The sequence below is a fragment of the Oryctolagus cuniculus genome, chromosome 1 (genome assembly GCF_051225735.1).
Source record: "Oryctolagus cuniculus isolate XC-2025 breed Fujian yellow rabbit chromosome 1, ASM5122573v1, whole genome shotgun sequence".
Taxonomy (NCBI): Eukaryota; Metazoa; Chordata; class Mammalia; order Lagomorpha; family Leporidae; genus Oryctolagus; species Oryctolagus cuniculus.
Window position 1 is genome coordinate 66,747,134 of NC_142867.1, and position 13,248 is coordinate 66,760,381.

The window sequence follows — 13,248 nt, forward strand, 5'->3', positions numbered from 1 at the left end:
TGAGGGTATCTTGTCTCACTTGTGTGTTAATCCTAGTCAATATGAATCTTACTGTATCTCTGAGGGTAGCTGGCTAACTGCACAGAGTCAGCCAATGAGCTAGCAAAATGCTTTGCATATAGGAGGTCCTCAACCAAATTTCCTAAGGAGGCATAGAGCACCTCGATGTGGTTTCCATGACAAGTCTCTCCTGGTTTTCTTCCCTCCTCGGTCACTCCTTCATCTTATGGAGGGCCCGTCCGCTGTCAGTAACCCCCGAGACTTGTACCTCTGGGATTCCTTCTGGTGTCATAACCCCCGAGACTTGTACCTCTGGGATTCTGTTCTTCGATGGCTAAATTTCTCTACTCCCTCTCCAGGCGTGATTTCACCTCCTCTCGTGCCTTGAAGCACATCCACAGCAGATGGTTTTCAAACCTATATTTAGTCAAACCTCCCCTAAGCTTCAGGTCCATCCGACCTTTGAACAGCTTGTCAGGCGTCCCACAGATAGCAGAAATCCTACACACTAAATAGTAAGCTCAGCTTCCACCTCTGACTTGTTCATCTGTTCCAGTGACTAGTACTACTACCAGTTACCCAACCCAAAATACAAATAGGAGTCACTCTGAATTGCATTCTCTTTCCTGCATCTCCACTGGTCATTAAGATCCTTTGTTTTGGAGCTGCCATATGGCAGCTGGTAAAGCCACCACCTGCGGAGCCGGCATCCCACACAGGGCACTGGTTGAAGTCTGGCTGCTCCACTTCCCATCCAGCTCCCCATTAATGACCTGGGAAAAGCAGCAGAAGATGGCCCAAGTGTTTGGGCCCCTGCCACCCATATGCTAGACCCGAATGAAGCTCTTGGCTTCAGCCTGGCTCAGCCCTGGCCGTTGTGGCCATCTGGGAGTGAACCAGCAGATGGAAGCGCTCCCTCTCTGTCTCTCCATCTCTCTCTTTCTCTAACTTTGCCTTTCAAGTAAATCAGTCTTTGGGGCAGGAGGAAGATCTGCTTTTTCGACCTGTTCCACCCTGTGACTCTACCCCACAGCCATGGTGAGGACTTGCCAGTCTCTCTGCAGTCTCTCAGGAGCCTGCCTGCCTGCTGCCCTCCCTCCCACTTCCCAGCCAGCCAGCTGGAAATTTATTAAAGTCAAATCAAGTTATGTTGTTCTGCTTACACTGCCCCAGTGATGGACACTTGTCTACAGAAGCAAGTCCAAACCCCTTAGAGGTGCATGGCTGTTTAAACTTGGCCTATCCCTATCTCTCAGAGTATAAAAAGAAAGGAAATAATAAAAAACATGAGCAACATTCACTGAAAAAGAGATATGCCACAAACCAAAATTTGATACTTTTAGAGAACAACAACAACAACAAAAAAATCTCAACAAGATTAACTCTGAAAAAAAGAGGCAAGGTGTAAACTAGTATGTTATGAAAAAGGGAAAATAACTATGGGTCAGTAGAAATTATTTTTGATTCACAAGATAATGCTGTGATTCACTTGATGACAATGAGTTTAAAAAGTAGAATATGAAATTTTCCAGAAAAAAACTGATTACCAAAATTGACTCAAGAAAAAATACAAAAGCTGAAAAAAATGAATAACTATTGAAGATGTGAAATTAATAGTTTTTTTTTTAAGCTTCATGGAAAAGACACCTAGCCCAGAAGTTTTACAGGAGAATCTTTTTTTTTTTTTTTGACAGGCAATTGATTTTTAAAAAAATTTTTTTTTTTTTTTTTTGACAGGCAGAGTGGACAGTGAGAGAGAGAGACAGAGAGAAAGGTCTTCCTTTGCCGTTGGTTCACCCTCCAATGGCCGCCACGGCCGGCACGCTGTGCTGATCCAAAGCCAGGAGCCAGGTACTTCTCCTGGTCTCCCATGCTGGTGCAGGGCCCAAGGACTTGGGCCATCCTCCACTGCACTCCCTGGCCACAGCAGAGAGCTGGCCTGGAAGAGGGGCAACCGGGACAGAATCTGGCGCCCCGACCGGGACTAGAACCCGGTGTGCCGGTGCCGCAAGGCGGAGGATTAGCCTAGTGAGCCGCGGCACCAGCCAACAGGAGAATCTTAACAGATATTTAAGGAGCAACCCTTGTGTAGATTATTCCAAACAGTAGAAAAGGAGTGGAAACTATCCATTTGATTTTATAGAAATAACCTCGATCCTAATATTATACAAGATAACATAAAAAAGGAGAAAATTGTAGGCCAGTTTCACTTATGCATATATATGCAAACATTTGAAACAAAAAAACAGCAAACCAAATTCAGCATAGTAAAATATATCTTTACCTAAGCAAGATGCACCCCAGGAATGTAAAGATAATTCAGTATTAAGGGAAAAAGGTATTAACATGTTAAAAAAGAAAAACCTTCTCAGTTGATGTAGAAAACCATTCAATAAAATTCAATATCCACTCACATTTGAAAAAAAAAAAAACTTAGAAAACTAGGATTAAAAAAAGTTTTCTAATCTGAACTCATAAAAACAAGAACAAACCTCCCACTTAAGGGTGAGGCTTCAGAAGCATCCCCATGTCCCGGGACTAAGATGTGTGCTGCTACCAACTATTTGAAGCTACACTGGGTGTCCTGAGCAATGCAGCAACACAATAAAAGCAAGACACGTAACACTGGAAAGGAAGGCGATCAGTTGCTCTTTGCTAAAAACCCATTTCCTTCACAGAGTCCCAGAGAGCCTGCAGACTGGCTAATTAGAGGATGTGGAAAAATAAATGCACGTGAGCAAACATGTAAAAATAATGTGTATTGCCAGCGCCGCGGCTCACTAGGCTAATCCTCCGCCTTGCGGTGCCGGCACACCGGGTTCTAGTCCCGGTCGGGGCGCCGGATTCTGTCCCGGTTGCCCCTCTTCCAGGCCAGCTCTCTGCTGTGGCCAGGGAAGGCAGTGGAGGATGGCCCAAGTGCTTGGGCCCTGCACCCCATGGGAGACCAGGAGAAGTACCTGGCTCCTGCCATCAGATCAGTGCGGTGTGCCAGCCGCAGCGTGCCGGCCGCAGCGGCCAATGGAGGGTGAACCAATGGCAAAGGAAGACCTTTCTCTCTGTCTCTCTCTCTCACTGTCCACTCTGCCTGTCAAAAAATTTAAAAAAAAATTAATGTGTATGGACAAAAACAAGTTAGAAAATGTACAAACTCTTTACCACAGGGACAATAATTAAAAGATAACTTAGAAAAAAATAAGAAAGTGTGACATTAGTGCAGACTAATGGAATGTAATGGAGGCTCTAGAAATAATATCCAAGTATATCTGTGTGATATATCTTATGTGACAGAGGATCAATGACTTTCTATATGACAGAAAAAACTCAGTTCCCACCTCTCTCTATACATAAACACAAGACCCATTTAGATTAATAAATATCTAAACAGAAAAAAATACAATTTAAAATGATGTGTATATGCTTGGGTATATATGATTTTTGTGGGAAAAGATCATAAAATATGTGAAAACTTAAAAGACTTAAATAATACATGCCAAGCTTTATCATGTCTCTATGTGGGAAAATTCATGGCCAATTTGTGTGAACAGTGTTTTCCCAAGTACAGCCCAAGTGTATTTGCATCAAAATTATCTAGAGTGCTTGTTAAAACACCAGATTCTTAGGCTTCATTTTATATTTATTTATTTGAAAGGCAGAGAAGCAGAGAGAGAGAGCAAGATCTCCCATTTGCTGGTTCACTCCCCAAATGCCTGTAACAACTAGGAGTGAGCCAGGCTGAAGCCAGGAGCCTGGGGCACAGTCTGAATCTCCCATGGCAGTTGGCAGGGACCCAATTATCTGAGCCATTGCCTGCTGCCCGCCAGAGTAGATATTAGCAGGGAGCTGGAGTGGAGGATGTCGGCTTTCCAACCAGCAGCTTAACAGCTCTGCCAGATGCTACCCCTCAGGTTTCATTATTTTTTTTTTAAATTTACTGAACAGAAAATTATGAAGTAGTACAAAGAATTCTCATGTACCTTACACCCAGCTTCCCTTATTAATATTTCATATTAGTGTATTTGTCACAATTAATGAACCACACCCAGCTTCCCGGTTTTTTGTTTTTTAATCAAAACTCCCTCTGTCCCCTCACCCTTCCCAGATTCTAGTAATCACCATTTTGTGTTCAGATTAGGCTTTATTTTCAGTTCCCACATAGAGGGGAGAACATGCAGTATTTTTCTTTCTGTGTTTGGCTTATTTCATTCAACATGACATGATGTTCTCCAGCTCCATCCATTTTGCTGAAATGACAGGATTTCTTTCTTTATGGCTGAATAGCATTCCATTGTGTATATATGCCACATTTTCTTTATCCATTCATCTGTTGATGGACAGCATTGGTTGATTCCACATCTTGGCTATTGTCAACAGTGCTGCAATAAACATAGTGGAGCAGTATCTCTTTAATACAAGGATCTCATGTCTTGGATATATGCCCATTTTAAACTTACTGAGCCTGAGGGTGCGACCCAGGAATCTGCATTTTGGAAAGCTCTCCAGGTGACTCTTTCGTGAGGCCCTTGCCTGTGGAAGTAGGTTATAACTGGAGTTGCACATTAGAATCGCTTGAGACAACTGCAGAAAATTCAGATGGCTGGGCCATACCCCAGACCAGTGAAATCAGGTTTTCTGGGTGAGGCCCGTCCGCAGGGGCATTCTCAAAGGTCTCCAGCAATTGCAATGTGCAGCCGGGGTCGGTGACCACCAGCTCCGGGGAAGGCGCATTTGGAGCCAATTTCCCCATGTGAACATTTACTTCTAGTGCTGACCTACAAGGATTTGGATTTTATCTTGATTAATGCAGACACAGTCCCTTAAATAAGAACTGTAACGGATTCCTTTCTTATCCCAGCATCCTGTCTGGAATGTAACAGGGGCATGGTGGTCATTTTCTAAAATAAATTCAACTGAATGATATGGAAGGAAACAAAGTAGTATATAGGTGAATAAAATCTTCACTAAGCCCTAAAAATTCCACAGGATCTCTAAGTCTATATAGCAACTTGGCACAGTGTTGGGCTGTGCGAAGTACAGAAATGAACAAAACACAGCCCTCCTCTCAAGTGCTCACGGTCTGGTGAGCCAGGCAGATGTAGACAAAAGCATTTTACAGCTAAGCAGACAATGGTAAGAGCTCAGAAAGAAACAGGAGGACAGAAGAAAAATTAATTCTGAGTAGCAGGACCTAGGAAGGCATCACAGAAGATTAAGCACCCCAGATCAGCCATGAGGTATTGCTGGGATTCACGTGGGAGGAGATGAGGGCGATGGGCAGTGGGGCACAGGGCAGTTCTACAAAGAGAAGGTCAGCACACGGGCTTTTCTGTAACCTTCACGCAAGGCTGCAGGACAGACCATAAAGGCTCCTTTCCTTTCTGACTGCCCTGTTATTGCTCTCATTTTTCAAGAATTTCGCCTCTGGTTTATTAATTCTACCTCATAATGTCTCTGCTGATTTCTTCCAGGGAAAGAGTCTCATTAGCATTTCTATAAGGACCACCTGCTACCCCGTCTATCCCTCCTAACTGATGGCCAGGGCCAGGAGGTTGACTGGGAGGGGAATTTTAATCCTTGTGACTCATCTGTTTTCTAATTGAGAATGCCAGGCCTATAGTCACAAACGGCTTCTTAGAGAAATCCATCCTTATCATTAATAAAGTAACAAAGACATGTGTAAATTTTATAATATCACCTATGCAAAATGAATGTATTAAAAATTAATCAACTTCATGACTGTGAATAATTCTAAAAATATCATAGATACCACTTGAATGCAAAAAATCCCAGACCAGTATGAATGGGTTATGAATTAGAGGAACTGCTGAACAGGGAAGGTTTCTTAAAACCACAATGGCAAAGGATAACTAATATTATTTATGAATTAGCACATGATTTTGAATACTTACATACCAGTGTATTAAGCTGATGAATTACGTATGCTTTATTTAAACAAACTGCTCACACTGATGCCATGTGACAGCTGTCACTTGTAAAGCCCAGGAGAGGAACCAGTCACTGAGGTGTAAACACCATGATTTATGTGGCCCGGCACAAGAAAAGGCCATAGGAATCAAATTATCATGGAAATGGAGTCTGGCTTGGCTTTGAAGGTGGGGCAAAGCCCATTTACAGTGGACATGGGACATACTGAAATCCAGGAACTATCCAGAATCCCAGCAAGAAAAAGAATGTGAGACAATAGGCAAGGAAAAGCAAGGTTGCAGAAAAGCCTACAATTTCCAACATTTTTTCTTTACAGTGGATTTAACTTATTGAGTATCTAATTTCTTCACAGATACCTCCACCCAAAGTACATTTCTATAGTACTAGTTCATTTCTTTTCTGGAACAAGAAAATCATGTTAAATTTTGCATCCACTTTAAGTCATGCATTTAAATTGTCCATTGAAGAAACTGATGCCTCTTAGCAATACTCATTCTTTTAAAATGAGTTTCATTTTGATATTCAAAATCATTGTGATTATCCAGCAAAAGGGTGCTGCTGGCCCCAAAGTCATGTGTTTAATCACATTTAACAAAAGACCTCAAGGCAGAAATTTGTTTTTCAGGGGTGCAGTGATTTTTTCTTGAGGCTGGTAGAGTTCTGATAGCCGCTAGAAATCATTCTCGCTGGCTGCCAAGAGCAGAGCCCCCCCCCCCGGCCCGGTCTAATGAACCCGTTTGGGTGTAATTTGAACTGGGAAGCACATCACATTCAGCGCAGAACTGAGGTGTTGTTTCGGGGGGAAAGGCCATACAGAGCCAGGGCACAGCCCCAGTCTGGAGTGAGCTGCAGCTGAAGGGTGTGGTCATTCCTGGCCGTCTGGCCAATCACCATCGAACAAAGCAAGTTCTGTCAATATGGAGACAGAACCGGAGCGGCAGCACCCAAGGAGGGGTGAGAATCTGGGATCCACCCCCCACACTGGCTATGGGGGGGGGGGGGGACGGCTCCCGCCTGGCGGTGGAACAGGGATAGGAACGTGAAGAGGATTCTCGGAAAATGAAGATCAGGGAATGAAGTGGGGCCTTGTAAACAAGAAAGCCACGGGCGGAGACAGAGAACTACGCCTTGGCTTTGTTTATATGCCCTTTGCTTGTTTGCTTCATTTTCTTTTGATCCTTAGCAGCATAAAAATACTGTGAAAATCCTACCTCTTCACGGTTATTCAAAGAAAGGGATGTGTAGCTTTGCCTGGCCCAGAGGTTTCAAAGGCAGCAGTGCAGTCCTGGGGACAGCGAGGCTGTAGGAGGGGAACTCAGCAGCATGGGAAAGCCTGGGGCAGTGGTGTAACGTGGTAGTCAGATTTCGTCTTAACAGGAGGTGTGTGCATTGACCAGTATTTCCCAGCATACTGGGAGCGTCTGTCACATTCAGTGGACCAAGACATCCGTGTGGCATGAGGCTACCTATGGGTCTTGGCAGAAGATACCAACTCTGCAGTCCTCCCCACCCTCCCCTGCAGGCCCAAGCCGGCTAACTGGCTGTGGCCTTGATGAAGGGCCCTATGGACCCCATTTTGAGCACCTGCAACTCAATTACTCACCATGCCCGTGTGCTTCCCGAGAGACCCCCCAAACCCACCGTCACACGTCCAGAATCCACCGGGATGTTAGCTACTCGGTGTTGGTTGATAAGAGCAAGACTGAAGGCCACACATTCAGAAATACAAACTGGAAGGATGAAGGGTGAAAGCGAGAGCGAGAGAGTTCTAGAAGGGAATGGCGGGGCTGGGGGCGGGTGTTTCCATGCTTCACTTACAAGGCATCTGAAATGTGTGAAAGGGGAGGGTACTGGGTGGTGACAGAAATGCACAGGGAGAACATGAAGTGGTGGGAAGAGAAGGGAGCTTCCTCAACATGGAGGCACGCAGGAAGTGGACATCAGAATAATGGGGCATTGTGTAGAAGATGGGCCTGGAAACAAGCCCAGGTACCCCCGCAGCGGCCGTCCTGACCCTCAGCGTCTCTAGCACAGGGCCTGGCCTGCAGCAGGCCCTAAAAACATACTGAATATGTAACACTGAACCAGCGAATGAGGGAACGACCCTAACAGCTAGCTATTCTTAGCTGCATCTCACGAATAGGAAGCTGAGGCCCAGAAAGGTTCAGAAACTTGCCCGCAGGGTCCCGGCTAGGAAGGCGCCCAAGTGCCAGCGCGGGCGGAAGTCTGGGACACGGCGGGCGTGCGGGGAGGGCGTGGTCTGTGAGCGTCTCCAGGAGAGTGAAATGCCAAGTGCCGTGGGCGCGGGGGGTGGGGGTGGGGTTCACTTGGAGAGAATTCTAGAAGGGCAGGACCTGAGGGAGGGCAGCAAGGCAGCTGGGTGGGGCGGTCCAGCGCGCGAAGAAACGGCGGGCAGGCAGGGCTGTGGGGCGGGGCGGGCGGGCGTGGCCGACGTGGGCAGTGACAGCGCGGGGACGGCCGGGAGGGGAGAGGCTAACGGCTTCCACACCGGCCAGAGCAGGGACACGTGTGCGGTGGTGGGGGGCGCCCTGCGACCCGAGGGCCCGCCGAACTGGGAGCATGCGCCCTGGACCGTCCTCGGCATTGGGCAGCCGCTGCGCCGGCTCACCTGTAGGAGCTGCTCACTACGCTCGTCACCTCCTCGCGGATTTGCCGGTTGAGGGCGTCCGCAGCCGCGCGTCCCTTGCCACCCTCCGGGCCTCCGGCCTGGGCTGTGGGCAGCGGCGTCTGCTCGGGCCCCAGCCCCTCAGCGCGGCGCACCATCCAGGCGGGCCCGGCCTTCCTGCGGGTGTCGCGCTCATCCGAACCCGACGCCTTTCCGGCAGCGGGGCGACCCTCTTCGGCCGGGGCCTGGGCCTGGGCAGTGGGCACCGGCGTCTGCTCGGGTCCCAGCCCCTCGGCGCGAGTCACCATCCAGGCGGGCCCGGCCTTCCTGCGGGTGTCGCGCTCATCTGCACCCGATGCCTTTCCGGCCGCGGGGCGATCCTCCTCGGCGGGGGCGTGAGCTGCAGGCAGCGGCGTCTGCTCGGGCCCCAGCCCCTCGGCGCGAGTCACCATCCAGGCGGGCCCGGCCTTTCTGCGGGTGTCGCGCTCATCTGCACCCGACGCCTTTCCGGCCGCAGGGCGACCCTCTTCGGCCGGGGCCTGGGCCTGGGCAGTGGGCACCGGCGTCTGCTCGGGCCCCAGCCCCTCGGCGCGAGTCACCATCCAGGCGGGCCCGGCCTTCCTGCGGGTGTCGCGCTCATCTGCACCCGACGCCTTTCCGGCCGCGGGGCGACCCTCCTCGGCGGGGGCCTGGGCCTGGGCTGTGGGCAGCGGCGTCTGCTCCTGCCCATGCCCCTCGTCGCGGCGCACCATCCAGGCGGGCCCGGCCTTCCTGCGGATGTCGTGCTCGTCCGCACCCGACGCCTTTCCCGCCGCCGGGCGACCGGCTCCGGCCTGCGTCTGGGCTGCGGGCGCTGGCATCTGCTCCTGCCCATGCCCCTCGTCGCGGCGCACCATCCAGGCGGGCCCGGCCTTCCTGCGGGTGTCGTGCTCGTCCGCACCCGATGCCTTTCCGGCCGCCGGGCGACCGGCTCCGCCAGGGGCTTCCTGCTCCCGGGCGTCGGCAGCAGCCTGCATGGGCCAGCGCTCCTGGCTCTGCGGCCGGCGCTTGGGCGCCCCGAGAACAGGCGCCGAGGACGCGGGGATCTGCATGGGCTTGGGGATCCACGGGTGGTCTCCGCGGCGCGGCAGCGGCCAGGCCCGGAAGTCCTTCTGGTACTGGGTCTCGCGCTCGAAGGGCGCGTCGGACGGCTGGTACTCGCTGCGCGGCCGGCAGCTGGGCTCTGGCCGCTGCACTTTCCAGGCGCGGTAGTCCTGACGCATCACAGAGTCCGCGGGCCCTGTGCTGGAGGCGGAGCCTGAGCTGGGGCCGGGGCCTGACCCACTAGGCCCTGGCGCCGGCCCTGTTGCCCGGGCAACTGCATCCAACTCGCCCTGGGCGGGCTGCGTCTCTATGGCGACCGCGCGCGCCGAGGGGGGCTGCGCCGGCGGCAGCTGAGGCGGCGGCAGCTGCTGTGGGGCGCCCGGGTGCTCGGTGGCCTCCGAGTATTTGGTGAAAACCAGAGGCACGGCGATGTCCGCCTTGTCTAGCTGGTTCCAGAAGCGGGCGATGCAGCAGGCCCGCGTGATGCACGGCCACGCCATGATGCTAGCTGCAAGGGCAAGGCTGGCCGCTCTCTTTCTTACTGTGGTTCTGAAGCAAGTCTCGAAGCTTCTTCCTTCAGCCCCCGACCCCGACCGGCCAATGCGGTTCCCACCAATTTCTGACCCAGATCAGCCAGAGCGACCTCGCCCTCCTCCCTCAGAAAGCACCCGGCGAGAGCTACTGCTGAGACAAAGTCCGAAAAGTCCCTCGGTTTACCGGCTTCGAACGCTCCGGGAGTGCAGTCTGCCGCGGCGCCAGAGGCTGGGAGTCCCGGAGTCCCCTACTAGGGCGTCTGGGACGCGCCCCTCCCTGCGGCTGCGGCGGCGGCGCGCAGACCCCGGCCGAGCCCGGCGACGCGAGGCAAGGTGGCTGCGGGCTTAAGCCATGGCGCAGAGGAAGGGCTGGGTGGCGAGGATCCGGCAAGATGCTTCTTTCCGCCGGCGTCCGGAAGCAGCCGGCCCTCTGGCAGGGTCTGGGGGGGTCGATTGCCTCCCGCAGAGACCAAGCGTGGCCGCCTGAGCCGCAGTCTCCGATGGTGCTGCAGCCGCTGTCGCTGCCGCCGGTGCTGCAGAGAAGCGGCCCCACCCTTCAATGCCGCTCAGCAAGGAAAAAAAAAAAAAAATCCAGGAAAGATGCTGGGAGAAAGCGCGCTGCAGAAAAAAATCACCTGCTGTCGTCATCGCGCGCCGCTGGGAGCTTGCCCTGCCCTCCCTCCCCTCCCTCGACTGCAGCTCCGCCCTCCTCGGCTCCCCGGCAACCGCAGAATCAGGGCCTCGGTGGGATCGGGTCCCACGCTCCTGACCACGGCTGTTCTCGGTGCTGGTCGGTGGTCTCCCGCAGCTCCAGGCCTTTCTTTTGTAAAACGCGGGCAATTACTGGGGGAGGGACGATATTTTATAAAAATATATTCCATACACACGCGCACGCACACACACACACACACAGAGAAACACCTAGTGAAATGTCTGCCCCAGAACAGATGCTTTATAAAAGGCAGTTGCTTTATTGATCAAAGCCACCAAGCTGTGTTTGAACCTAGTCTGGCCAGCAAAGCACTTGCCAGTGTTATGTATAGACCTTGCTCAGCTCTGTGGCAATGGGAGCCACAGGCTGGTGGTGCCATGACGGTTTCTCTCTCTCTCTCTCTCTCTCTCATCCTTCTTTTCTTTAAGGTATATTTATTTATTTCAAAGGCTGAGTGAGAGAGAGAGAGAGATGGAGAGAGAGAGAGAGACCTTCCATCTTCTGTTGATTCCCCAAATGGCCACAATGGCCAGGGCTGGGCAAGGCCAAAGCCAGGAACCTTTGTTCTGGCATTGTGGTGCAGCAGGTTAAGCCACTTCCTGTGATGCCAGGAGCTTCCTCCAGGTCTCCCACGTGGGTGCAAGAGCCCAAGCACTTGGTCCATCTTTCATTGCTTTCCCAGGCGCATTAGCAGGGAGGTAGATGGGAAGCAGAGCAGCTGAGACTCCAACCTTTGGCACCATGTGGGATGCCGGCACTGCAGGCAGCGGCTTTACCTGCTGTGCCACAGCGCTGGCCCTGGTTTCTTTCTTAAGGGAGTCCTTGGGAATAGGTGTCTTAGACCCTCCCAAGGACCACACAGACAGACCCTATTAGGCACCCGGGCTGCGCTAGGGCAGAGCAGGTGAAAAGAAGATTGCTGAGAGGGGCCCAAGTGGAGGAGATTGAGGGGTGGTTACTTAGGAAAGAGGAGGGCCTGCCCTGCAGGGGGCTTTCTGGCACTTTTTTTTTTTTTTGCAAGGAAAACACATTTTATTTTATCATAAAGCCACAACCCGGCACGCCCTGAGGGTGGAGAAGTCACATCCGAGCACACCTGGCACCCACTTCTGGGTAATCTAAGGAGAAACTCCAATGTCAAAATTCAGGGTAGGTCTTGCAAGCAGAGTGGGCCTGTTCAAGTGCCCATTCCGCCACCTGCCAGCTGTGTGGCCTTGTGCATGCTGTTCAACTTCTCTGTCAAAGAGGGCAGCGTGGTAGGGAATGAAGGAACTGAAAGACAGACATGGCTGAGCATGGAACTTGGTACTTAGCAAGCTCTCAAGGGTGCCACTCCTAGGACACTCCCTGAGCTCCTGAACGTGTGAGGGACAGACTGGGGACCGTGATCAAGGAGGAGGCAGGGTCGGTGCCCTCATCTCTTCAGCTTCTCTGCCTTGGGCCTGGAGAGCTGAAAAAGAGCCTTTGCCTCTGCCAAGTCCCAAGCCGGGAAAAGGACGGACAGTGACAGCATCCAACAGCCTCCCCTCTGGAGCCCTCTGCATCCAGCGAGGTCCGCGCCAGAGGACGCTGCTGTCGGCAAGTGCCACAAATGCCACTCCCCACCCCAAGTTCCTCCAGGCCTCTGCACTCCCACACCCACCCCTCTGCTCTTCCGCCTTGAAGGCAGAATAGATTTTGGAGTGGGACAGACCTGGTTTGGCCTTGACCCTTACAGTCTGTATCACTTGGTCCGACGGGGTCATCCCTGGGCCTTGGTCTCCTCATCTGTAGAATGGAGGAAATAATTGCTGACTCAGAGTGGGTTCACGCAGAGAGTTGAGGACTCAGAGCAGAAGCTGTGAGCCAAATCAAATCTGTAGGGATCCAAATCCTGGCATTTGAAGTCCTTGCTATATGGCCAGGGGCAAATCACTGCACGTTCTGACCCTTACTTTCATCTAGGAGCAGGGGACCTAGTCTGAATTTGCAGGGTTTTTTTGGGAATCAGAATGGGATGATGCCCTAAACGTGCTGACCATAGCACCCAGCGTATTGTAGTGGCTCAAGAAATGGCAGCTGTTAGAATTCCTAAGGCCCACCTGCAGGATCCATATGGTTGGAGCTTTCCAAGCAGGCAACTGGGACACCTTGTCCAGGAGACCGCCTGTCCCTCCTTTGGTTCTCTCCACCTATGGCTCCCGCACAGTCCTGTTCTCTACCCCTAGCTGTATCCACTGGCCGCCAGCTCTTTTCCCTTCCAATACAGGTAGAGTTTTCAGCATCAGTTAATCTGGGAGAGGAAGGGGGAGGTCATTTGTTTTTAGGATGATTTGATTGCAAGACACAGGATTTTATTTTAACCCTAAACT

The 13,248-nt window shown here is 51.8% G+C and overlaps 1 protein-coding gene across 2 annotated transcripts in view; it reads right to left on the reverse strand.

The window, feature by feature from the left end:
• Positions 1-10,789, reverse strand: part of MAP6 (microtubule associated protein 6) — a 70,345-nt gene extending 59,556 nt beyond the window's left edge. Inside the window, exon 1 of one of the 2 annotated variants that reach the window (XM_070075499.2) lies at positions 8,573-10,789. In XM_070075499.2, coding sequence (XP_069931600.2) covers positions 8,573-10,152 — 1,580 coding nt within the window. In that variant the 5' untranslated portion in view covers positions 10,153-10,789. The remainder of the gene's footprint in view (positions 1-8,572) is intronic. The other variant, XM_008263854.5, reaches the window with a different exon arrangement.
• Positions 10,790-13,248: the final 2,459 nt, after the last annotated feature.